This window comes from Prionailurus viverrinus, chromosome C1, assembly GCF_022837055.1.
Source record: "Prionailurus viverrinus isolate Anna chromosome C1, UM_Priviv_1.0, whole genome shotgun sequence".
NCBI lineage: Eukaryota > Metazoa > Chordata > Mammalia > Carnivora > Felidae > Prionailurus > Prionailurus viverrinus.
Window position 1 is genome coordinate 195546958 of NC_062568.1, and position 25014 is coordinate 195571971.

The 25014-nt window shown below is 54.7% G+C and overlaps 1 protein-coding gene and 3 long non-coding RNA genes across 13 annotated transcripts in view; 2 read left to right on the forward strand and 2 right to left on the reverse strand.

Annotated features, from left to right (window-relative positions):
- Positions 1-2586, reverse strand: part of LDLRAP1 (low density lipoprotein receptor adaptor protein 1) — a 24160-nt gene extending 21574 nt beyond the window's left edge. The window contains exon 1 of one of the 3 annotated variants that reach the window (XM_047872698.1): positions 2407-2586. In XM_047872698.1, the coding sequence (XP_047728654.1) occupies positions 2407-2494 (88 nt within the window). In that variant the 5' untranslated portion in view covers positions 2495-2586. The remainder of the gene's footprint in view (positions 1-2406) is intronic. The other 2 variants (XM_047872697.1, XM_047872699.1) reach the window with 2 other exon arrangements.
- LOC125173488 (uncharacterized) lies at positions 1509-20167 on the forward strand. Of its 6 annotated transcripts, none has more exons than XR_007155049.1 (5): positions 2490-2736; positions 3596-3702; positions 4458-4621; positions 5287-5363; positions 19837-20167. It is a non-coding gene; the product is annotated as an uncharacterized LOC125173488 (long non-coding RNA). The 6 variants fall into 6 exon arrangements; XR_007155050.1 differs by having other exon boundaries at positions 5290-5363; XR_007155048.1 differs by lacking the exon at positions 5287-5363 and having other exon boundaries at positions 4284-4621.
- Positions 7627-15893, reverse strand: LOC125173489 (uncharacterized). Its single transcript, XR_007155051.1, has 3 exons — positions 12499-15893; positions 10547-10597; positions 7627-7813 (listed from the first exon to the last, which is right to left on the reverse strand). It is a non-coding gene; the product is annotated as an uncharacterized LOC125173489 (long non-coding RNA).
- A 712-nt stretch (positions 20168-20879) lies between the features above and the next one.
- LOC125173487 (uncharacterized) lies at positions 20880-25014 on the forward strand. 3 transcript variants are annotated; one of them, XR_007155042.1, is made up of 4 exons: positions 20880-21929; positions 22049-22639; positions 22906-23123; positions 23270-25014. It is a non-coding gene; the product is annotated as an uncharacterized LOC125173487 (long non-coding RNA). The 3 variants fall into 3 exon arrangements; XR_007155043.1 differs by having other exon boundaries at positions 22451-22639; XR_007155041.1 differs by having other exon boundaries at positions 20880-22639.

The following is a 25014-nucleotide window of genomic DNA, read 5'->3' on the forward strand; positions in this document are numbered from 1 at the left end:
AGTCTATCCTTAACTTCCACTGGCTTCAGTTTGGCCCCAAAAGTCAACCACAGGGCTCTGGCCTTGAGGGATGGGCCCAGGGCCTGTCTGGAACACCCTCCCAGGCCAGGCTACCCCAGCACCTCCGCCCCAGACACACCCCACGGCCTCCCTCTCTACCCTGTGGCCACCACTGTTCTCAGAGACTGTCGGCACAACCTGGGGTGGCACCTGCCCCAGGAGGCACAGTGATAAGACCCCTGGGCTGGGAAATTTGGAGGGCTGCTTCTAGGAAGCTGTGTTGGAGCCTGAGGCTCAGGTTTTTTTTTTTAATCTCTGACAGGGGTGACGGGGGATGTCTGATAAGAATCCCGGCTCTATCACCTGACATGAGCGAATGAAATAACAGAAGCAAAAACACTGTGTAAAACATAAAGTGACAAAAGCAGTTGTTGTTATTTTATTGAATTCTTTTGCCATTCCAGGCAAGCACTATTTCATTTAAGACACACACACACACACACACACACACACACACACACACACCACCTGGGTACTACCGTTATGGACAATTTACAGATAAGGAAACTGACACTTAATAACGGGGGACAGGTGAAGATTCCACCCAGATCATTCTGGGTCCAGAAGGCTCAGAACAGCACTCTGGGGGTCTGCAGGGGACAGGAGTTCTCCTTTCCTTTCCTCTGCAGGTGTAGATGGGCTCTGAGCCCCCAAAACTTATTCCACCAGAGCAACAGTCCTGTTGAGGGCCCACATGACAAGAAAGGCGAGTGTGGGACAGAAGGAAACCACCAATTAGGTGCCAGGAGGAAGCATTATCAATAACTTTCTCAACACCCCTGTCAGGTTAGAATTTTCATCCCCATTTTGCAGGCGAGGAAACGGAGTCAGAAAGGAAAATGACTTGTCCAAGATCAGAGCAGCAGGAAAAACTCTCTTCCACCATCCAAGGTGGCTACCTCTCCCCTTTCCCCAGAATCAAAGACACCTCTAAGTGTTCTTCCCGTAGCAGCACCCCGTCCCTCTCCCATCCCAGGAAAAAAACTGTAGGGTTCCCCCGCTGAAACAAACCATTATTCTCAGAAGTCCTAGTCAAATCCCATAAATATTTAAAGGGGCTGTTTGGGAGGCCAATAACGGTGGGAGAGGGTGCATCCCTGGCCTGGCCCGGACCAACCCTAATGGGTCTCTGACCCTACCCCTACCAGCAGTCACCAGCCCAAGTTCTGAACGCCAGTCTCCGTTTAGGGGGTGGCCACAACTGGAACAGCAGAGTGGGGGCAAGAGGGAGGGGCAGGGCGGGTTCTCTAGGCCCAGACACGCTGGCACTCGTGGTTCGAGGGAACTCGGGCTCCCCTGGCGGAGCCCTGGAAAGAAAAGGAAGCGGGGTGGGGTGCAACTGTACTGTCAGTGGTTTCTAGGTGCAGGGAGAAGCCCAGGTGTTTGACAGGAGGGTGGGAGGGTATGGAAGTCCTGCTTTGGCTCCACATCTACCAGGAAGGCCTGTGTGACCCCAGGCAATCCACGCTCTTTCTCCTGGACAGAAAAGAAGGACTCGGGCTGGGTTTCTCAGGCCTCAGGGGAAGGTGCCAGGTGACGGGTTCCCTGAGAGTAATTCGAGACGAGGAGAGGAGGGGGGACGGCCTCCCAGCCTCCCAGACGCCCCCGAGAGAGGGTGGTGGCGAGCCTGCCATTCGCCTGGGCGCCGCGGGACTCCGGAGGCCCGAGAGGGAAAGTGTGAGAGAAAACAGGTTTCAAAATCAGCCAGAACGTGGGAAGAGGAGGGGACGCAAGGGTCTGGACGGCTCGGTGTGTGCTACGTCCTGAGACCCCAGGCTGAGCCTCGCCCCCAACCTCAAGTAGGTACCTGCGAACCCCCGCTCACACCTGAGTCGGTTTCTGGGCGTCTAAAGACAACCTCAAGGGCTGGACTGCAGGGAGGGGGCACGTGGCCGCCCGCCGGCCGCGCACCGAGCGGCTGGGGCGCAGGGTGCGGGCATCTCCCCTAAGCCCCGGTGCCCACTCCTCCTGCCCCAGGCACCGACGCTGAGCTCCGGTCTCCCCTCAGCTGCCCCGGGCGGCGAGGGGGTCAGGCGCCGGAGGTCGCGCAGGTCTCTTCGCCTCACCTGCGGCCCCTCCGACTGCCGCTTGCACCTGGGGATCCCGAGCTCCGCGCCCCTCCTCCCCAGCCGCACAGAGCGGGCACAGGAGTGGGAGCACAACTTGACCCCGGGCGACCCCCCACCCCCACCCCGCAGGACCCGGCAGGGCCGCAGGGCACCGGGCAGGCAGCGCCTCTGTCCCCGGCACCCGCGGGAGGCCGGTCCGCGCGGCCCGAGCCCCCCTCCCCCCCCCCCCCCCGCCACCCCGGCCCCCGCCCGGCCCGGCGGACGCGCACACACTCACTCCGATGCCGGCCGCCGCCCCCCCAGCTCTGCTTGGCGAGGCTGGGGCTCCGGATCAGCGCCCGCCCCGCGGACTTGAGCGCGTCCATGGCCGCTCCGGCCGCCGCCGCCAAAACTCCGTCAGGGAAAACTTTCCGCCGGGGCCGAGCGGCGCGCGGGCTTCGCGCTCCTCCCCCCGCGGCGCGAGGGCCGCGCAGGCGCCCGACGGGGCGGGGCGATGGTCGGCTAGGCCCCGCCCCTGGGCCCGCCCCCGACGGCTCTGCCTCGCCACGCCTGGCCCGGCTCCTGCTCTCTCCTTCCCGAGGCTGTCCCGGTGAAGGGCGCCATTGAGGTAGGGAGCCTAAAGCCCAAGACGCCCCCTCTTTTCTTCCCTCTTCCAATCCCCTTATTCCTAGGATTTCTAAGCAGCCCAGCTGAAAGGTAGTTGGGGGCCATTTTACAGATGGGTAGATTTAGGGTGGGAAAGAAGAGTCTTGTCCGAGGCTTAGGAGAGTTGGGGTATTAGAACTTTGCTGAGTACTGCGCAGGACTATAAAAGTTTGCCTTAGTAAGACCGGTTGGGGATTTTACTCCTCCAACAGCACCCAGGATGCTCTCTGGCACCACCTGGGCATCTGGGCTGTCCCACCCCACCCCCCAGGTAGTGATACGACCTGGGTGTTACGCTCTGACACTGACTTGCTGTGTTACCTTAGGCAATTTCTATCCCCCCCCCCCCACTATGTCTTCATCTTTATCTGTCAAAGGAAATGGGATCCTATTTCTAGCCATCCTTCCAACCTGGAAGGGCCAGGTGCCGCATGACCTTGACCCAGACCCTGCCATGGTTACTAGGAGGCATTGTGAGGGGAGTGTGGATTCTAGAATTCCTCAAGCACAGATGTTCTAAGGCCAGGATTTAGGATTCTCTCTAGGATCCTTTGCCTTCCCGTTACGCTTTGCGGAAGGGAGTCAAAAGAGAGCACTTGTCTTCATGCCACAGCCTTGCTCCTTCTAGATGGGGATGCTTCAGCAAGGCGAACTTCAGCCTCTAGGACTGCTCCTCGCCCAGAAGACAGGAGTCCTGTTCCTGTGTTGGGGGGGAAATGGGGCTGTGCTATCCCCAGCTGGGTAGTGAGGCCCCACTGACATTCCTCTTTCAGAGTATAAACCAAGTGCTTTTTCAGCCATTCTGTCTCATTCTGTCCCAGGCTCATGGGGATTTGAACCTGGCTTTTCTTCATTTGGTGGTTGTGAACTCACCTTTCCGAGCATCATCTGTAAAAGGGGCAACAACACCCATTCCACAGGGCTGCCGGTAAGAATTAAAAACTTGAGTTGGAAAGGCAGACACCTGTTCTTGAGAACTGACCTATGAAGTTGCCTCCTCCAGAAAGCCTTCCCTGACTGCTATCTAGTAGGCTTCTCCCTTTGGGATCTCACAGGCCTGAGCTCTCAGCATTGCAAGTGTTTCTGCTGCCTGTTTCTACTCTTGTTGCCTCCACTAGACTCTGGATCCTTCAAGGGCAGTGTGTTTTTCGGATTCATTCCTGAATGCCTAGCAAGGGGTCCAAATGGAGTTGGATTACAGTCAGTGTTCCTTCCTGTCTTCTTCTCTCCCTCCCTCTATCTTTTTTACCGTATGAGGCTGTCTTCTCCCCAAAGGGCTGTGGCGATGGGTAGATAGGTCCTTAGGGCAGAGCCCCCCAGCTCTCTTACCCTGAGCCAGCTAGGTTCCGGGGCAGCAGAGAGAGCATTCTGGAGCCTGAAGGAAAAGCAGTCACCCAGGGCTGCCAGGTGAAGGGCAGCTGGTGGTGTCCAGCTGGCAGGGGGCACCATATGGGCCTAGCGAGCAGGCGGGCCTGGGAACGCTGAGACTGCAGGGAAGGCTGTTTCCAGGGCCATCACATCGTCCCGGAGGTGGCTTGCTGGGAGCTGTCAGCCATGAATCCCCCGCAGAGGGGCAGCCGGCTCGTGCCCCTTCTGCCAATCCAGGAACAGAAGCAGAAACAGAAGGTCAGAGCGGCAAGGGGCCTCCTCTGAGGTCACCGTGTCCAAACCCTCATTTCGCAGGTAAGGAGCCTGAGGCCTAGGGAAGGGCAGGGACTTGCCCAAGGACACACAGCAAGCCAGCATCGGAAGCCAAGTCTCTTGCTTCACAGCTTGGATGCTTATAAAAACCGAGAGGGAGCAGAGAAGTCTTGAAAATATACCGGTATTCGAGGAGGGGTTTTAAGGTGATTTTTTTTTATTCTTTTCTTTTTGCTCCTCTGATCTAACTTTGTAAAAATTTTTGCAGTGGTCGTATAGCCTTTAGCAATCAGAAAGAAAAATAGAAGCTCCTGGGTGGCTCAGTCGGTTAAGCATCTGACTCTTGATTTCAGCTCAGGTCACAATGTCCCGATTCCTGGGTTCAAGCCCTGAGTAGGTCTCCACACTGACAGTGTAGCGCCTGCTTGGGATTTTCTCTCCATCTCCCTCTGCCCCTCCCTGGTCACTCTCTGTCTCTCAAAATAAATAAATAAACTTTAAAAAAAAGAGAGAAAGAAAATAAATAAAAGGGAGGGAGAAGCTACCTGTGGTTATAACTGGCTCTTGTCTTTAGGAAAAGGGTGCCAGGATTGTAATCTTACTGTTTTCTCTGCCCTGGGCCCTTTTGGGACCCCAGATGAGATAGTGGGTGCCAGGGGTTGGGAGGGCTCTCAGCTTCTCTCCAGCTATCACTCGGACTTGCACTGGGACCAAGACAGAAGCCTAGCCTACGATCAGGAGCCCCGATTTCCTCCAGTGATCTGTCCTCCCTCCTTGCCTGAGCCAGTCCCTTTACCTGGCTTGGCCTTAGTTTTTCCATCTGTAAAATCGGAGTCTTTACAGCAGAGTGTATTTTCTTTTCCCCCACCAGCAGAGCACAGTAGTTAAACACATGGATACTGGCACCCGGGATCCTGTCTCCCCTGCTTCTTTACTTCGTGACCTTAAGTAAGTCACTTAAATTCCACGGACTTCAGTTTCCTCATCTGTAAAGTGGGGATTATACCTCATGGATTAGTGTAGGGATTAAAAGAGTTAAAGTTTGGAACGTATTTAGAATTATGCCTGGCCTATAATGAGTGCTATATATATTGTGTATTTTAATAAAATCGGAGTCACTCTCCTGACTGGCTAAATAGTAAAGGTGGAATGACTGTTCTTATCATGGTTCTTGACTGGCCCCCAGGGAAGGGAGCCCTCTTGGGTTTGGGACCTGGCCCAGTCTGATCTGCGGGTCGTCCAGCCTCACCCCAGAGCCCCCACCCCCTCTCCCGACTGGAGAGGTAGGACTTCCCCCTCCACCTCAGGCCCAGGTCTGAGACAGCACTCTCCCCAGGAATCGGAGGGAACTTGGGTTACTGATGAGTCAGGAGCCCAGACATTCCTCCTGAGACTTGGTTCTGACTTTTCACCTGACCTGCCTCCTGTGTCCCACTGATCCAACAACTCTAACCAATTTGTTCTGAACCCTTCCCTCCTCAGACCCTTCTCATGATGCTTCCTTTTCCAGAAACATCCAGCCAGATGGCCTCCTCAACTCTCCCAGCCTACCCACCTTTGCCCTGAAAGTCTAGCTGGCCTCCTCCCCAATACCCAGTCGTAGCTACCCACACACTTGTCTTCCCTCACAAGCTTCCTCTTCTCGCGCGCCCACGCTCTCACTCTCTCTCTCTCCCCTAGTCAACTGTTTGACCTTGGAGTTCTACATACTTGGGCTCTGAACCAAATCCTCCAGGGGCGCCTGGGTGGCTCAGTCAGTTGAGCATCCGACTCTTGGTTTCAGCTCAGGTCATGATCTCACGGTTCGTGAGTTTGAGCCCCGCGTCAGGCTCCACGATAAGATTGAGAAGCTTGCTTGGAGATTCTCTCTCTCCCTCTTACTCTCTGGCCCTCCCCCCACTCACTCTCTCTATCAAACAAACAAAAACTTTAAAACCAAATTCTCCATCTATATCTATATCTATATCTATCTATATATGCAATCCTAGCTAATGGGCTTCAGTTTCCTCATCCGTACAGCAGGAATAATACCCACTTTAGAGGGCTTTGTAAGGCTTCTATTGGATAATATGTGGGAAACGCTTGGCCTAGTGCCTGCCATGTGGCAGGTGCTTAGTAAATGGTAACTCTGGTTGTCATTCATGTTTTATGGCTGAACCTGTTTGCTTCCCCCAGCAGCGGGGTATGTCTCAAGCCTGGGGGCTGGAAATCATCATTCACCCCAGGGTTCCCTGGAGCAGCTGACCAGTGCCTGGCACCGAGGCGGTGGCCAGTACGCATCTAAGGACTCGACTTAAGTTCTCTCTTCTGGTGCTCAGCATGTGCCCAGCAAGTGGGTGGCCCTCTGCAGTTGGAGAAGCAGCAGCACCTAAACGCGTTGGGGAAAGTGCTCCTGGGGGACCCCTACCCCCCCAGTCTGCCCCCCCTGGGTAGCACCAGCCGCTGTCTTCTGCTTCCACGGGGAGGTCTTTGCCTATGGAGCTGCTGAGCTAATTAAGAATGACAAAGTACTGTGTAATTGCCAGCAATTGGTGAGTCCCCTGCCTCCTCGTGCCCCTCCCTCCCTTGCCCTCCTTGGCTCTGTCTGGCCTAGAGGTCAGCGCACAGGCACAGAAGCAGGCGGAGTGGCGACACTGAGGACAGACTTGTGTCAGGAGACCCGGAGGCTGGCTGCTTCCGCCAACCTCGGGCGTGGGACCCTGGGCAAGGAAGTTCCCTTCTTACAATGGTGCCATTTCCCCCCACTGCAGGGCTCTTGACCTTGTGTTAAGAGCAGGGACAAGGCTACAGGGCCAGGCTGGAGGGCTCTGCTGAGAGGGTCTGGGCTGCACCTGGCAGGTGGATTGAGGCAGACAGCCTCAATAAGGCAGACAGCCCTGGGTTTAAATCCTAGCCCTGCCTCTCACCAGCTATGTGATCTTGGGCAGGCCACTTTACCTTCTCTGGACGACAGATTCCTCATCTCCAAAATAGCATTTGTTTGGCAGCGCTTCACTCTCACGAGGAGAACCCTTATTTGTCCTAGATGTGTGCCTATAACAGAGACTGCCTGGACCAGCTCTTTTCTATCAAAGTGAACGCAGAAACTGAGGGTTGAAAACTTGTAGCGCAATCCGATAGAGTAATTGTAGGTCTTGAATCTCATAATAAAAACAAATGGCTGGTATTTTTTTTTCATTTTATTTTTCTAGTAATTCATTTTTTCCTTGTACTTTACAAAAGTATTAGTCTGGGACAGATTAGAATTTTTTTCAAAAATGGTCCTTCTCCACAGATGGTTTGAGAAGCATTTGCTCCAGGGCAATTTGTAAAAACGCATATAGTAGCAATCTCGCCGAAATACTTACATAGTTCTCGGATATGGGTCCCAGGACCTTCCACTTCCGTGACCCCCAAGCCTTTAGGATAAAAGACCACATCTCTTAGCCTGGCATTCAAAGCCCCTCTCACTAAAGTCCCACCTACCTTCCCATCTTGCCTGCTTCCCCATGATGTAACCTTGTAATCCAACCGTGTTCTCTCTTCCCCCAAACTTCCCATGCCCTCTTACTCCTCCATGCCTTCTCCTGGGCTTCTCCTCCCATCTGGAATGCCTTTCTTGGCGCCCTAAAACCGGCAAATTCTTATTCATCCTTTAAAGCCCAGACTGAATGTCACCACTCTTGGGAAGCCTTTCCCACTGCCAGCCCTGCACCTGCCCCAGGCATGCAGCATGGTGTGTGGAGGCAGGGCGCTGCAGCGGTTAAGGAACTTGACACAAGCTCGAGGGAGAACGGTGTGGCTTTTGGACGTGACTTTGCCAGCCATGTGATCCCGGGCAGGTGACTTTGTCGAGCTTCGTTTTTCCCATCTGTGTAGTGGGATCGGCTGTGAGGAGCGGAGATGATGGAGAAGTTCCCAGCACCATGACCCATAGGAGGGACTCGAGATATAGCAGCTGTTGTTAGCATCATTTCCCTGGTTGAGAACATCCCAGGTTGTGGTTTTTTTGTTGTTGTTGCTGCCTCCCTACAGACCGGTTGCTCCTTGAGAGCAGGGACACTTGAGTGTGTCTGATGTACCTGGCTGTTTCTCGTGCCCTGCACAGGAGGGTGTGTTTTAGATAAGGGTCTCCGGCTACCGCCCGCCCCATGATGCTAGTGGCTGTGGCTCCCTTGTCAGTGAAGTGCTGATTAATCAGCTCCGTGGAAGAATTAAAAAAAAAAAAAATCCTTGATTTTTTGCCAATTTCCATGCTGTATAAACACCCATCAAGGCCAATTTCAAGTTACCAAAATTTAACAACCAGCTTACAAAGTTCCTGAATATTTTTACAGTCTGCTCTTGTGAGCCCGCCAGCTCCAGCACCTAGCTCCAGCACCCCTCTGGGTGTGACTGCTCTGGGGCCCGTAGCAGGCCGCCTCCTGTCCCCTCTGCCCAGCCAACCCATTGAGGGCCACCCAGGGAAGGGCCATGGGTCACCATGCTCCACACGGAGGTCCTCGCTCATCCCCTCCCCCAAGCCTCCAGCCCCTTTGTTCTCTGTGAAATCCGCCCATCCACCTCCTCCCTCAGCAGGAAGAACTCTCCGGGGGCCTGGGCAAAGGGGGCTCTGCCTGTGCAGCCAGCAGGGGCCTCTGCAATAAAGCTGTCCCCACAGCTGTTGCAGGCTGACGAAGCTAACCTTGGTCACTTTGTCCTTTGGTCCCAGTGGGGAGCGAAGAAAGCTGGTGCACAACCTCCTCTCACCCTCCCCCTCTCCCCTTTTCCTCTGGTTGTGCCAAGCCCCCAAGTCTTTGCCTGTGCAGGTGCCTCCATTTGGAATGCCCTCTCCCTCCCTCCCCACTTTCCACCTCCTTCAACACCCGGCTGCAACATTACTTCAAGAAGTCATTCACCAGCAGAAGGCTCCAGGCCCCTCTGCAGGTGCAGCTGATGCCTGTCTCCTGTGCCCCCTTCGCCAGCTGCTTGCCCAGCTGCCTGCCCCTCCCCCTGCAGCAGAGGTTCCCGTGGGGACATCTGTTTAAGATGCAAACTCCTGGCAACACCCTCTGAACTTTGCTAGCTACTAGCTGCTGGTGGGGCAGGAATCTGTGCCCCAGGACATTTGGATATAGAAGACTGAGAACCTCACTTTGAGAAGCCCTGTCCTAACTCGCCCGGACTGTGGCTGATTCACACTGAGGAACCCCTCACCAGGATCAGATGCTCAATATGCCTCCGTTGGATGGAATCCAACGTCTGCTTCTGAGGCCACCCAGTCTGGAGGGCCCATTCCAGGGGCTCAGCTAAGGGCTGCTCTGTACTCCTCCCCTGGCGGGGCTGAGCACCACGACAGGCAAGCACAGGGCGCCTCCTTTCTGCGAACACTGCTGCTCGGGCTTCGGTCTCCTTACTGTGAAATTGGCAGAGAGAACATCTACCTCTTAGGATGACTGTGACAGTTAAATGAGATGATGCCCGTAGGGTCGTTAGCATGTGCCTGGCACATAGGGAGTGCTCAGAACTGGTCAGCCCTTAGAGTAGAATCCAGATTTCCTGGCCTAGTTTGTAAGGCTGTGTGAGCTGCCTGCTGCCCGCCTTGCCCACCTGTGTCTGAAACATTCTCCCCCCGTGCCCACTGGCCTTCTCTTTGCCTTGCCTCGGATTGGCCAGGCTCATTTGCCAACTCAGGGTTCTTTGGACTGAACTGTCTCTCCCCAACCTCAACTCATAAGTTGAGCCTATTGAAGCCCCCCAGTGTGGTTGTATGTGGACCTAGGGCTTTTAGGGGGCAAGGATGGTTAAGTGAAGTCAAGAGTATGGGGAACTAATCTGATAGGATTGGTGGCCTTATAAGAAGAGGAAAGAGGGGCATCTGGGTGGCTCAGTCAGTTGAGTGTCTGACTCTTGATTTCGGCTCAGGTCGTGATCTCACAGGTTCGTGGGTTCAAGCCCCACGGCGGGCTCTCTGCTGCCAGTGTGGAATCCACTTTGGATTCTCTGCCCCCTCCATCTCTGCCTATCCCCTGCTCTAGCTCTGTCTCTCAAAAAATTAAACATTTTTTAAAAATAGAGGAAAGAAAGAGATCACTTGTAGGTGCTGTGGAAAGGCTATGCAAAGACATAGCAAAAAAGGTTGGCCGTCTGCAAGTCAGGAAGAGAGCACTCACCAGGAACTGAATTGGCGGGCACCTTGATCTTGGACTTCCCATCCTTCAAACCTGGGGAAAAATAATAATAAATTTCCGTTTAAGCCACCCAGTCTGCAATATTCTGTTATGGCAGCCTGAGCTGACTAAAGCACATGCTGTGTCCTCTACTTGGAATGATTTTCCCCGATCTCACGGTGGCTCCTTATGTCGCTCAGATTTCAGCTGAAATGACATGTCAGAGAGGCCCTTCTGTTTTGGTTTATCATCTGTTTCTACCTCACTGGAAAGCTCCACAACAGCTGGAACCTGGTGTCTCCTGCTTCATTAACCCCCTGAGCCTTCACCATAGGTGGTGTACCGGGGGCTGAATAAATATGTTAGAGTGTTACTAAATACCCAGGTTCTGACCACCCAGCCTTAAAGGCTGGTGGTCCAAGCCACCGTCATCCCTCTCCCGGGTTATTGCCGTAGCCCTTGGCTTATTTCCCTGCTTCCTTCAGTCTAGGCTTAACCCAGCAGGAGCCCCTTGGAAACCTAAATCTGATCATGTCACTCCTCTGTAGAAAACCCTTCCTTGGCTCCCCCTTTCTCTCAGACCAAAAGCCCCAATCCCTTAACTGTCCCGCAGGGCCTTGCACAACTGGCCCCTAACCCCTCCACTCCAGCCGCATGGGCCTCTTGGCTGCCCCCTGGATACATTAGGCACGTGCCCAAACCAGGGCCTTCATACGTACTGTTCCCTCTGCCTGTAACACCCTTCCCTCTGAAATCTGAGTGGTTCATTCCTTCTCATTCTTCAAGTCTTTGCTCAGACATCATCTTTTTAACAAAGCCTTCCGGGAACATTTGGTCAGAGTGACAACCTCTCCTCCCTCCAGGGCTGGCTTCTGGGAGCACAGCCAGCACCCCGACTCAGGACCCTATGCTCAGATGGGTCCCACACTTTGCATTTTATGCTCCACTATCACTGTCTCGAAATTCTTAATAATTTTATCTTTGAATTTGTGTTTTGTAAGTGAAGTCTGATGGGACAAGGGGATACGCGCCAGGAACTTGGCCTCAGCTCACATGTGCCACCTGGCCCCCTGCCCATTAGCACCTCCGGCCCCGTTCCGCCTCCCCTCTCTGGCCCTGCTCGAAGACTGTGGCTGTCTTTGGTGGCTGGCAGGACCCCGATCACAGACCCGGGACAGGGGAGGGGAGGTCAGGTGCACACACCCCACGGCATCTTGGGACAGGGCATGGCTATCCCTACCCGGCACTGGCAGCATCATGGCGCGTCCAGTAGGTGACTGGCCAGAGAGGCCACATCTCAGTGGGGGCAAGACCCTGATGCAGGTCCTGAGCACAGCCCAGAATGGAAGCTTTAAGACCTTTGGGGGTTACCCGTTTGCCAAGGGTTGGAAGACTGGCCCCATGGGAAGGAGAGGCCAGGCTTGAGTTCCGTAGGCCCCACCCTCACCTGGGTGCTACCCATCAGTCCTGCATCTGGGGGGAGGGACAATTTGGTGAGGGGAACTTGGCAACGGTCAGGCTCTGGAGAGTGGGTGCCTCCACCATCGTGTGGCAGGGCCCGCGGGTACCCAGGACACTTTTTACCCCAAGGGTATCTCTGTTCCCAGAAGAGCTCACTTAATCTCTAGCTGGGCGGATCAGCTCTTCCTCTCTCCAGTTCTTTCTGTTTGGCCTCTTCTGGCAGGCTTGGGGCACCCTTGGAGACAAGCCATGAAATACAAATTGTGTAATTTCTGTGACTCCACGTACGAGTTAAATGCTCTGATATTTTCATTTCAAAGCTGGCATTGTACAATATAAAGATGAGTGGTAAAACCCATGCTGCTAATTTAAGATTTGTCTTTACTTAGAATGACATTAAACGGCAAATAAAAACACAGTGACAAGTTGAGAGACAGAGAAAGAGAGAGAGGGAGAGAGGAGACTGCAGAAAGAAGGGAAAATTTCCTGTGTACCTTTAACAGCTCTTTTCTCTGCCTTTGGAACAAGGGCCCCGCGTTTTCGTTCTGCGCTGGGCTCTGCAAATTACGCAGTCTGTCTCATCTCCGTCACTCCTGGTCCCATCGTTTTTCGTTTTTATTTTTGTTTTTCTGTTCTTACTGCATCTTGACACTACAGAATTGACTTATTTCTTGTGGTTGTGTTTTACTGTCTGCTTCCCCCACTAGCAGGTGGGGCCCCTGTTTTGTTTTTCCTGTTTGGTTCATGGCTGTATCCCTAGGGTACAGAGGTGCACGGTATACTATCGGTGCTCCATAAATGTGCAGGGAATGTTGAAAAGAAAGGACGTTACCTGGGAAGATTGGAGGCCCATCAGGTTTTCCTTCCCCCTGGCCGTCTGGGCTCCAGGCCCTCCCCAAGGCCATTTTGTCTCTTTTGGCTCAGACAATTCACAGAACTTTGTGGTTCCTGCATTTCCTTTTCAGACCTCAGTGTTTCAGCCTTGGCGTCTTCCTCCAGCCCTAGCACGCCACCGTCAGTGTGAATGGTGGCCGCTCAGCAGGCTGTGAGGAACCCCGCCAGGTGCCTGGACCGCAGGCTTCTCTCCTTCCTGCAGTTCCTTAGGTCATTTCCATCCATTGTCTTTGGCCACAGCTTCTTGAGTTAATCTTTCCACCTGGGGAGGGTTCCCTTGCTGGTTTCCCCATCTGCTCCCAGGTTCAAATCCTTTTTGGCTCCAAATCCCTTCTTGGGGTTTCCATGGCCCTTCCGCCTCTAACAGCCGGGGTGACCTTGGGCAAGCCTCCCACTCTCCTCTGGGGAGGCCCCTGTGAAAGCAGGGGGCCTGCTGTTGCCCTCCCCTCGGGGAAGGCCGGCAGGGTAGGTAAGAGTCCTGTAGAACAGTGGCGGATGGAACGGAGGTTGTTTCTGTTGCTTTTGAGGCTCTGACAGCGCTGAACCCGGATGCCAGGTGACCCCGTTCTTTCCCCTTCCCCTTTGGTTACACAAGAAACCGTCATCATTCGTTTCTGCTGGGAGCACCCCTGGCCGTTCCGTCCTTCCACCAAGCGTGTGATGGGACAGAGCCCGTCGTGTGGGAGGCCCGGACTCCGCTCGCCCTTTCTCCTGGAGAAGATTCTGGTTGTAACTGCTCAGCCAGCCTCTCCCCTTCCTGGCTCTCTTACTTACGGGAAAGCCTACACTGCTCTCCGCTGGGGCAAAGACACCCCAACACAGAACAGCGTAAGGAATATAGAAGTGTCCCGACCTCTCGCACAGCAGGCCCCGTGCGAGGACACCGTCTCTCATACAGGAGGCCCTGGCCATTCAGAGACCCTTCCGCGGTGGGACTCTTCCATCCCATAAGCTTCATCGCCCCCTTTGGGGGTTGTCGCCACGGCTGGCTGCAGCCAAGCAGAGAGGAAAAAGAAGGCACCGGGTGACTTAAGGCCTCGGCCTCAAAGTGGCCTCCCTCGCTTGCATTCACGTTCCGACGGCCGGGACTTAGTCCCGTGGCCACTCCTGCCAGGGAGGCCGGGAAACATCACGTCTAGCAGAGCAGCCACGTGCCAGTGAGGAAGAGGGGGACAGGGTTGGAGGACAACCGGCTGATCCGCTACACCTGCCCTCCCTCTGGAATGTGACTCCGGCTCTTGGACAACCTGGTTTCCAGGTTTTGTATCACAGAAGCAAGAAAATAGGTGGAGAGGGCCTGAAATGGAAAAGAGAGAGAGAAAGGGACGGGGACACGGAGGGAAAAGGATTGTAAGGGTGTTAGAGGGACACAAGTCACAGTTGGCATTATTTTTAAATTACTGTTGCTTAACGGTCTGTGTCTTATTAAGTGCTCTGGCCTCGTGGCACCGAGCCTGGGTCCCCAGGGGTCCCAGGAAATGTGGGTGATGCACGCCCAGCGCACTTAGAATTTACCAGGCCGTGTGCTGAGACTGAGGCCGCGGGACACAGTCTCTGCCCTCTAGGAATCCGCAGTCCAGTGGGGAGGACAGACGCGGGATTAGAGGCGAGCCCAAGCTGCTTGAAAAGACGTGGAGGGAATTAACTCGGCCTTGGCAAGGCGGGGGAGGGGCAGGCAAGAAAGGGCATAAAAGGGACATCTGCTTTAGACTCAGCTCTGCCTGTGCAGAGCACTCAGTCGTCTAACATATTGTACTTGAGCGGTAAAAAGTAAAGGGCAGATGAAGTGAAGACTCAAGAAACTCGGGTCCTGGTGCCCTGCTGTTGTGTCCCAGGGCAAGTGCCTTCCCTCTCACGTCACCTTTGCTTCCTGCTGTCTGCAGGGCCATCACTAGCACATTCCATATCTGGCGGGAGGTACTGAAAGCCTCCGTCACCAGCGGATAAAACACCACCAGGTACCCCCTTTTCCAGGGTGACGCAGGCCCCACGCTCAGACACACAGAGTGGAGACAGGTGGATTTCAGCCACACTTACCCCTTGGCGTCACACCCTTGTTCAGTGCACACCCCACGCAGCTGTGTTTAGGCAACAGCCTTGCTCCTGGGAGATGTTGTAGGATCCCTAAGGGGTAGCTGCTATGAACATTACTCAGAACCCCAGTAATCCCCGGAACATCCTTTCACAAGCAGGTTTTCTTTCTCCCGTGTTCTGCAACAGGTGTGGGACTAGGGTGAGGCAAGTGAGGTACCTTGGACACATAGTTAAGGAGACACTCCCCGTCGGGGTGGCCACTGAGAATGGACGTCTGCATAAATTTTGCACCCTGGGCACCTCACTATCCTCACCCTAGTCCTGGCCCGGCTCTACGGGGGTCCCACAGATCTGGGTGGTGGCGGTGGTGGTGGTGGTAGGGTTTCAAAGGAAGGTGCCAGAAAACCACATCAGACTCGAGGGCAGCTTCCCTGGGCAGTGGGGAGACAGGGAGGGGACTGTACCTGGGAGAAGAAGCACAGGGAAGGTGAACCACGGTCCAGGAAGTAGGGTGCCAGGGAACCTCAACTTTACCTACAACGGTAGGGAGTGAGAGGGAGGCCCAAGTAATGGGTGATTTGAGGGGTTTGTAGGAAAAACTGTGGGGAAGGGGGGGTAGGGAAGAGAGGAGGATGACGGTTCTGGGTCCTGGGCCGCAGGTGACAAGGCAGCTCACACACCCAGGAGGAGGCAGCCTCCGAGGGAGGGTGGCCTCCACCCAGGAGCCCGCCTTCAGGGCCTCCAGCGCCCACCCCGGTGTTGCTCTGCAGGCAGGGAGCCTGAATCTGGATGCTTTGCAGGTCAAGGGCTCAGGCCACCGAGAGTCAGTTTGGGGTGGCTCAGGCCACCGAGGATCAGACAGGTCCGGGCCGGGGTCCTTCCAGCAGGGGAAAGCCAGGACTAAGTCAGCCCGGCCTCCCGGACGCGGAAAACCTCCACCGACTGCTTCCCAGACTCCTAGACATTCCAAACCACTGTCCCTTCTGCCTGTGCTGATGGCCACTCAGTGTTGCTAGAAAAATCACCTCGTCTTTACTGAAATAATTTATTTTCAAAGGAAACTATGTAAACGGAGGACTTGCGTGATTGCCCCAAGTAGAAGCGAAGCAATCTTGTGAGTACAATGGTACTCGAGTAGTGTCCTTAAATTCCAGCTGGATCCCAGCGCCCTGGCCGTTCTCAATCTGAGGGCCGGTCTTTGCGTTCGAAGGGAGGTTAGCAAAGGTCAGAAAGGTCGGAAAGACACACAGCATCCACTGAGACTTTCACGTCAGAAATGGAACCCTTTTCACCCTCTGTGAGTCTGTGTCCTTTAATGTGGCATCTGTGCCCGCCGGCCCCATTTCATGAATGTGTCCCCTTCTCCTCAAACACTGCTCCCAGGGCGTCCTGGACATATGACAGCCAGAGCTACCTCTCGTAGTTGGGGTGGGAGTGGCGGGGACCCCCGGTTCTGTGGGCCTGGGGCGAGAGAGAGGGGGGGACGTGCTCCCAGACAGAGACCAGTGGGAGGAATGGGTGTGCACGAAGGGAAGCTAGTGGGTTTGGCGTTACAGTTTTGTGGTGACAACTGTTTCCCACGACTAAAGCCGTGAGCAAAACAGGAAGTAGCAAGCTGCAGGGACCTTCCTCGTCTGACTTCAGCTTTCCTCTATCCCGCCAGCCCGCTGTCTCCTCCTTGTCCTCATGCACCTGTCTGGTGCGAGGACCTCGGAGAGGCCCCGAGAGTCTCCCAGCCGTTGCCCAGCCCCGCCTCCTGCCCGTGGACGCGCCACCACCATAGGAGGGACGCCGGGTGTACCGTGGGGCACCTGGGTTTTGGGTCCAGCTCTGCCACCATCTCACTGTGTGACATCAGGCAAATCCCTCCCCCCCCCACCCCCGCCCCGCCCCGGACCTGGATTTCCTCATTACTGAATGGAAGGGGCTGGATGGCTGATGGCCAAGGGCTTTTCTATCCCAGGCATCCCATAGGATCCCAGGCACCAGGAGGGCCCGGGGAGACTGGAGAAGGGAGGTCGTCCTGTAGCAGGATGTGACCCCTACACGCACGTGGTGTGGGCATAGTTCTGTCGCTGACAGTGAAAGAGAGCACAGGTCACACGCTGAAGGGCGCCCCGGCCAGGGCGACACATCAGCCCACAGAAATGACAGCCCAGAGATGAGGATTATGATGGGAGCTGGCAGTTTTGGGGTGAAGGTGAACAACCCTGCAGGGGGAGGGGGATTTCCCCATTGTTTATTATTTATCAGCATTATTATCTTTTTAATTTTTTTTTTTAATTTTTTTTTCAACGTTTATTTATTTATTTTTTTGGAACAGAGAGAGACAGAGCATGAACGGGGGAGGGGCAGAGAGAGAGGGAGACACAGAATCAGAAACAGGCTCCAGGCTCTGAGCCATCAGCCCAGAGCCTGACGCGGGGCTCAAACTCACGGACTGCGAGATCATGACCTGGCTGAAGTCGGACGCTCAACCGACTGCGCCACCCAGGCGCCCCTTTAATTTTTTAATAATACTGAGATCCTAATTTTTTTGTAATATTGAGATATAATTCATATAACAAATGTCACCTTTTTAAAAAAAATGTGTTTAATGTTTATTTATTTTTGAGAGAGAGAGAGCACAGGGGAGGGGCAGAGAGAGGGAGACACAGAATCCGAAGCAGGCTCCAGGCTCTGAGCTGTCAGCACAGAGCCGGACGCGGGGCTTGAACTCATGAACCATGAGACCAAGACCTGAGCCGAAGTCGGACGCTCAACTGACTGAGCCACCCAGGTGCCCCTCTCAGGTGCTATTTCAAGAGTTATTCAGCATTATACCAGGTAGCCCCTCGCACCAATCCTTTGAAGTAGGTACTATTCTACGCCACTTTATGCAGACAAGGAAGGAGATGGGCTCCAGGATGTGCCTCCGTGCTGTGGTATCTGCATTCAGACTTGGTGAGGATGGCACCTGGTTGGCTCAGTTGGTTAAGCTTCCGACTTCGGCTCAGGTCATGCTCTCGCGGTCCATGAGTTCAAGCCCCGCATCGGGCTCTGTGCTGACAGCTCGGGGCCTGGGCCTGCTTCCGATTCTGTGTCTCCCTCTCTCTCTGCCTCTCCCCTGCTCGTGCTCTGTTTCTGTCTCTCTCAAAAACAAATAAACATGAAGATAAGAGAGAGACTTGGTGAGGATGTGAATCCCTTCCAGGCCATAGCACTTTATTGCCTGAGCTCTCCTCCAGAGCCTTCTTTTCCTTGGCTACAGGAACAGCAACAATTGAGTTGATAGTTTCTCCTTCAGCCTATGTGCCAGAGTGCCTACCACGGGCAGAGCTCCGACCAAGCCACGAAGGTCAGGGACAGTGACCGAGAGAGCAACCTTTGTTGTCCATAGCCACTGAGATGTGGGGTGATCTGTTTCTGCAGCAGAGCCCAGCCCTCCCCGACTGACCTGGCGTTTCCATGGGCTGGGACCCGAGCAGCCTCTGTGCACAGAAGCAATGCTCGCTCAGACTTGCTTACACACACACATATAGCTTGGGTATATTTTCGAAACAATGAGTTATACACCAAATTGGATAAAAATTGAGGTCAAGCAGTGCTGCTTGAATTTCCAGAGGCTTGGCCTGAACGTTTGGGGAGCTGATTTTCATGAAAATTCTGTCTGCACAGTGGTTGAAGCTTTACTCGGATGAGGCTCTCAATCCTGGATAAGGCTCACCCTTGAGATTGTTTCCAGATGCCTCTCAGACTCCTTGAGAACAACCACTCACCTTGGCGGATAATCAGAGTCAACAATAAGTACACACTGAGAATTTACCAGATACAGCACTGAGCACTTTTCCTATAGTTTAACCGCCTAACCACCCTATGGGATAGGTACTATTATCACCCCCATTTTCCAGATGAGGAAACTGAGGCTCAGAGAGGTAAGAAGTCTTGCCCAAGATCTCAAAACAAGTAGGTGCAAAAAGCAGAGTTTGAACCTAGGTCGGCCTTCTTCTAGAGCTCACATTCAAGTCACGATCTTTTGACCACGAAAGTCATCTTGATGACCCATGACCAACTCAGCATCTACCAGTGTTTCGTGCTGGAATTTACCATCAGATCTTCTACGGGAGATAACACCATAGTATATAGACAGAGCCCAGAGTTAAAGTCAGGAGCCCTGGGTTCAACTTTCAGATCCAGTTTTAGCTTACTCCATGGCTTAGGACAAATTCCTCCCCCTACCCCTGGGCCTCAGTGTTCACATCCGTTAAGTGGGACATTTTATTTTATTATTTTATTTTTCAACGTTTATTTATTTTTGGGACAGAGAGAGACAGAGCATGAACGGGGGAGGGGCAGAGAGAGAGGGAGACACAGAATCGGAAACAGGCTCCAGGCTCTGAGCCATCAGCCCAGAGCCTGACGCGGGGCTCGAACTCACGGACCGCGAGATCGTGACCTGGCTGAAGTCGGACGCTTAACCGACTGCGCCACCCAGGCGCCCCTAAGTGGGACATTTTAACTAAATCAGCAGTTCCAGTGTTAGCTGGACATCTGAACTACCTAAGCTGGTTAAAGATACTGAATCTTCCCAAGATATGCATATTCCCAAGATATGCATTATCAGGTCTGGGAACCCTGAGTTCACAGATGATTTGTACCCAAAGAAAGCACTGGGAACCCAGCCTCTAGGAACCTTCTATAGCTCAGCCTCTGGAAGTTTATGGAGGCAAAAAAGACCACCCCAGTAACCATGCTGGGCAGTCTGAGCCAAAGACCAAAGAAAAACAGTTTCTGGATGGTATGTCGTGGAAGAATCTAGAAGAGAAGGAAATTGGTTGGACTGTGGAAGTTGGGGTGTGGGGGAAGCAGAAGCAGAAGCGGGCTTTGGTTGGTTTTCACGGTTTCATTTTCTCCTCGGTTTTCAGTGAAACTACCCTTCCTGGCCCCCTTGCAGTCAGGAGAGGCAGACCTGGCCGTCGAAGTGGGTAGAAGTGATATGTGTAAAACTTGGGGGAACCTGTGCTCGCTCTCTCTCTCTCTCTCCCCGTCCTGGGGTGAACTTGGACATGAGGCGTCCGCGATGGAAGGAAGGTGCGTTCCAGGGGGAGCAGAACCGCCCCCACTCCACCACCACAGGCAGCAATAAACTTAGATTGTGTTTGTTGAATGACTGCGCTTACGGGGTCACGTTCGTCGTAGCAGCTGGCGGTGCTTCCCCTAATACAGCCTGGAGGAAGCGGCACCAGAGCAGCCTCTGAAAAGGCGAGTAAGGTTTGGCGACGTGGACGGGCGGGAAGGGACGTTCCAGAGGGAAGGGACGGGGGCAGCAAAGGGGTGGGAGCCGGAACAGGACGATGTGTTTGCACCCCGGAGAGAAAGTCAGCGTGATCGGTACTGAGGGCTGCCCTGGGCTCCAACCAGGGGTGTGCTGAATCCAGCCCATCCCGGCTCCGGGCAGCCGATGGTTAGCATCGTTTCCCAGCTCGGTGCTCAGTGACAGCCATCACTGCGGTGGCATGAAATCGGCCATGGTGGGAGTATTTACGCCATGGCAACCGGCAAACACTCTGAGCCAGGGCTCTTTCCTCCTATTGTTATCCAGTTATCAGCATGCTACTGCTTACGGCTCACAAGCAAGTGGACCCTGCCCATCTGAGAGGCCGTGCAAGGACCAAAGACCCTGCCCCCGCTGAGCCCTTTAAGCCTCACGTTCCTCATCCGCAGAATGGGGCGCATCACCCTGCCTCCTCTGCCAGGCTGACCGCGGGCAACAGGAAATGAGATCGTGCACGTGGAGCCCTGCCTGCGTCCCCTCAGGATCGTCGTTCCCGCGCACAGGACAGCCTCTGAGGGCTTTCGCTGGCCGGAGGGGCTGCTCACCCACACGGGCAGGCTGGGGGAGTGCTGGGACCTTGATGTCTGTGGGAGCAGACCTCGGCCAAGGGCGGGTGGGAGCTGAGGGGGTGGGGGTGGGGAAATAGCCCAGCCTTCTCCCCTCTTTCTTGGGACAGACGTGAGGCCCATTCCACCCCATCTCCTGGAAGTCTCCAGAGGGGCGGAGCCTCGGCTGTCCCCGCTGCGGCTCGTTCACCAGCGCGTCCTGACTCTGGGATTCTTCCTTCCCTGCCTCAGTTTCCCCCTTTCCCTACCGGCGCGTCCCGGGATTGTTGCAGGATGCTTTTTTAACCTCAATGCCCAGGATTCGTTGTCTCGCCGCAAAGAATGAAGGGGGGAGGGGGAGCACCGAATAAAACGAGCAGCCGGCAAAAGTTTATCAGAGTATAAGATCAGAAAGCAAGAATAGTAGGAAAGCTCTCTTTCCAGAGAAGGGAGCGAATGCCCGCGACTACAGGGAAGGGTCCTTGTTTGATAAGGTTTTGGTCGCCCCCCCCCTTCCGCCCCCACTCATTTCTTCTCTGGTTTTACCCTTATCGGCGTGGTAACTCTGAATGCCTAGTCATTCCTTTTTGATTGGCTGGTTTCCATCGTATGAGGGGTGGTCTAGGGCCACACCGTCCCTTGTGGGTCATACATTTTATGGTCGACTGCTCATTTTTAGTCAGGTCTTTGGTCAAATTCCTGAGGGGAACCTGAGGGGGAGCAGGCGGTGTCTGTAACATTCTTAAGAGGAACCTTATGCCCCCGGGAGACTGCTGTGGCCAGACGCTCCCAGCCTTGTTTCAAAATATGTGTTTTTCCCCACCCAGGGATCTCACGTCCTAACCTTTCCCTCTCTGCCTGTTTGACCCTCTCTTTCCCTATCATAGGATCACTGCCCAAAGGAACTTCTCTCATCCTTATCTCAGGGTCGGCTTCTGGGGGAACCCAACCAAGATGAGCAGCGACCAGGATCACCTCTGTAAGGGCATGGAGATCACATCTGCCGCTGGCTCCGTCCCTGCGGAAACCCCAGGAGGCAAGCAGCGGGGCGTCATCCGTTCCATTTTGCAGATGGAGACACGGAGGCTCAGAGAAGAGCAGTGATTTGCTCAAGGGCGTACCACCGTCAAGGAGAAGGGTTAGAATGAGGGTGCCCATATCCCAGGGTTTTGGCTTTGACCTGCTCTGGGCTCCTGGAGGGCCCTGAGCTGGCTGGGAGGATGGTCTCTACCCCCTCTGACTCCTGTCCCCTGACAGATGGGGCTGACTCTGGCCGTTACACGGGTCCGGGACTGTGAAGGGCAAATGGACTGGCGGTAGGAATGGTCTGTTATTAAATCCATCCGTCACCCTACAGGACTGACCTCATTCTGTCCTGGGAAAGCCAGTTTTGCCTGGGGGCAGCTTCAAGGGGCGGGGGGATGCTGACCCAGCAGGAAAGGGTAGGTGAGGGCCATGCAAGGCCAGAGTGGCTAGGGCGCCATGAGGTCAGAGACAGCTCCTGGCTATCTGCGTCCCACAGTGTGAGGGCAGCCAGGGGCCCAGGGACAGGCAGAGCCATTGTAATGCCGATGGCCACCGGCACCCCCTGGGGCGGTGGCCTGAAGGGGGGGCCTTTGGGGGGGTGGTCCTGCCTCTAATTCCCCATCACTGCCTCAGCCCACCAGTATCCCAGTATCCCAAACCCCAGAAGATGGGAGTCCGGGGCCATACAGGGGCCGTGACATGAAACTTGGACGTGCCCAAGGGTGCCCACTGGTTCACTATCCAGTGAGGGCACTCGACACATGGCTCGTGTCATCCTCAGGCCGCGGAGGGAATGTCCGGAGGCAGACAGACCCGGGTCAGGTGTGTCTGAGCCCCTCCTCGCCTCGCTAACCTTAGTTTCCACGCTTGTGAACTGTGGTTAGTAGCAACTGCCATCTCTCGAGAGGAATGGGGGACGATTTGATGATAGGTCCTGTGTAAAACTTGCTCAACTCAGAGCCTGGCATATGGGACCCTTATTAAAGTGGCAGCAACAATGATGACATCAGCACCTACGGTGTCCAGGGGGCTGTGCTGAGCACGTTACATGGATTATCTTTTTGTTTTAATGTTTATCTATTGTTCAGAGAGACAGAGAGAGAGGGAGAGAGAATCCCAAGCAGGCTCTGGCCATCCGTGCAGAGCCCGACGTGGGGCCCAATCTCATGAACCGTGAGATCATGACCTGAGCTGAGATCAAGAGTCGGACGCTTAACCGACTGAGCCACCTGGGCGCCCGTTCATGGATTATCTTAATCACGGTCACGCCGAGGGAGAGGGACTATTGTTCGGCCTCCTCTTACAGGTAAGGAAGCCAGAGCTCGGAAGGGTGAAGTCACTGGCCCAAGGTCACACAGCTGCTAGGTGGCAGAGGTGGGATTTGAATCCAAGTCTCTCCGCCCCGAAGGTCTGATGAGCAAACCCCCCTGGGCCTCCCCTTTGTACCCCCAGCCCCAACAAGTGAGGTCAACAACCCACTGGCTCGTTCATCTCATGGGGCCTTTGAGAGAGACTGCCGGGTGAAGGTTTACTGGAGGCCCAGAGAGGTCAAGATACCAGCGGGGGGCTACAGACACGATGGGACCGGAGCTGGGACTGAACCCCAAGCCGTCTGGCTCTCTGGCCGGGCCCTCGTTCAGAAGCCTGGATGTCATCTGCAGCTCTGCTCTGGCCTTGCAACAGCCCTACGCCCACCTCGCCCTCTCCCTTGGAAAGGCTTGGGCCCCGTGGGAGTTCCTGCATTTTTCTTCCCCCGGCCACTGAAGTGTGGGATTGAGGCCACACTTTTCTCTTCCACTGAGAGGTAATTTGCCTGGAACACGTTGAGCACTTAAAAAATTTGGTCACATTGCCACCATCTAGGTTACCATGGTGACCTGACTTTGAATTTTCTTCCCAGGGGGAGTTGGTAATAATTAATACAGCACTCAGCTCTGCTGCCCACAGCGAGTGTGGGGAGCATCACAGAGCTGCCCTGGGACTCACTTCCCCAGGGGAAAGCAGGGTCTCCCCCTCCCAGCAGGGGCCTGGCGTTCCCCAAGGAGACAGGGAGGGGAGAGGACACCCCAACCCTGCCCACCTCTTCAGCAGCCCTGGCTGCCATGTCATGGGAGCCGGACTAGACCTAGACTGGAGAGCTCCCTTTTACCAACGGAATTTGCAGCTCAAGAGAGGAAGTGACTTGTTCAAGGCCACACGACAGGATCCAGGCAGCAGCAGCCTCGGGCTGGAAGGCTGGATTCCCGAACCGTTCGTGGCTGCCAAGGTTGGGGAAGCCCAGCTCTGAAACTCTTCCCTCCCAAGTGCATTTGAGCCATTTGAGAGGGGGGAAGCATGAAGCATTGCCGTCTCTGGAGCCCAAGGCTGGGCCAATGGCCCTTTGCTCGGTCGCTGTCCCTTCAGAGCTAAGTGGATTATAAGACAGTGCAGGGTGTCAGCAACCAGGCTCGGAGAGAGACTGGAAGAGAAAGTGGGTGAACTGGACGGGAAGGGGAACCTGGGAGGTGGCCCCAGGAAGCAAGCGGCCTTGGGCATTTCTGGAAAGGGTCCCCAAGAGGGGTAAGTGCCACGCAGGGGCATTCTGCCTCTCTGCTCCACTCCACCCACTCCTCCCCTTCATTTCTTGGTCCCCACTCACTCCAGCTCTGGATAAAGAGAAAGCCACGGAGTAGAAAGAATAAGAAGTCTCTTGAGTTCCTATTTCTCTGGTGGGGGAACTGAGGCTCATAGGGGCCTTAGAGAGGTCCACAGACCCATAGCCAGTAAGTATTTGAACTCACAGGAGTCCGTAGCGTCTGTGCTCTTTCACTGTGACCACTGGGGTAGGTTCTCTCCCTATCCCCACATCCCCCTGGTGGGCAGGGTGGCGGGCTTAGGGAAGTGTCGGCACCGAAGGAGGAGGAGGAAGTTGACTTCTCCAACTGGAGCAGGCATGGCTCAGGCAAAAAGCTAAGAACTTGGGAGCTTCGACTATGGCAGCCTGGTTGCAGCGAAAGGATAGGGAGAAGGGGTAAGGGGAATGGCTCTGAGATCTCTAGTCACATCCAAAAATCGGGCCCGCAGTGTTATGTTACCTCAAACAAAATAAAACAAACCTGGGACTCTAGCATGCTGCCACCAGGTGGCGGTGTCACTTGGCGGCTCATAACCTTAACTGCCATTAAAATAAAAATTTCACTCATTTTTCAAAAAAAAGA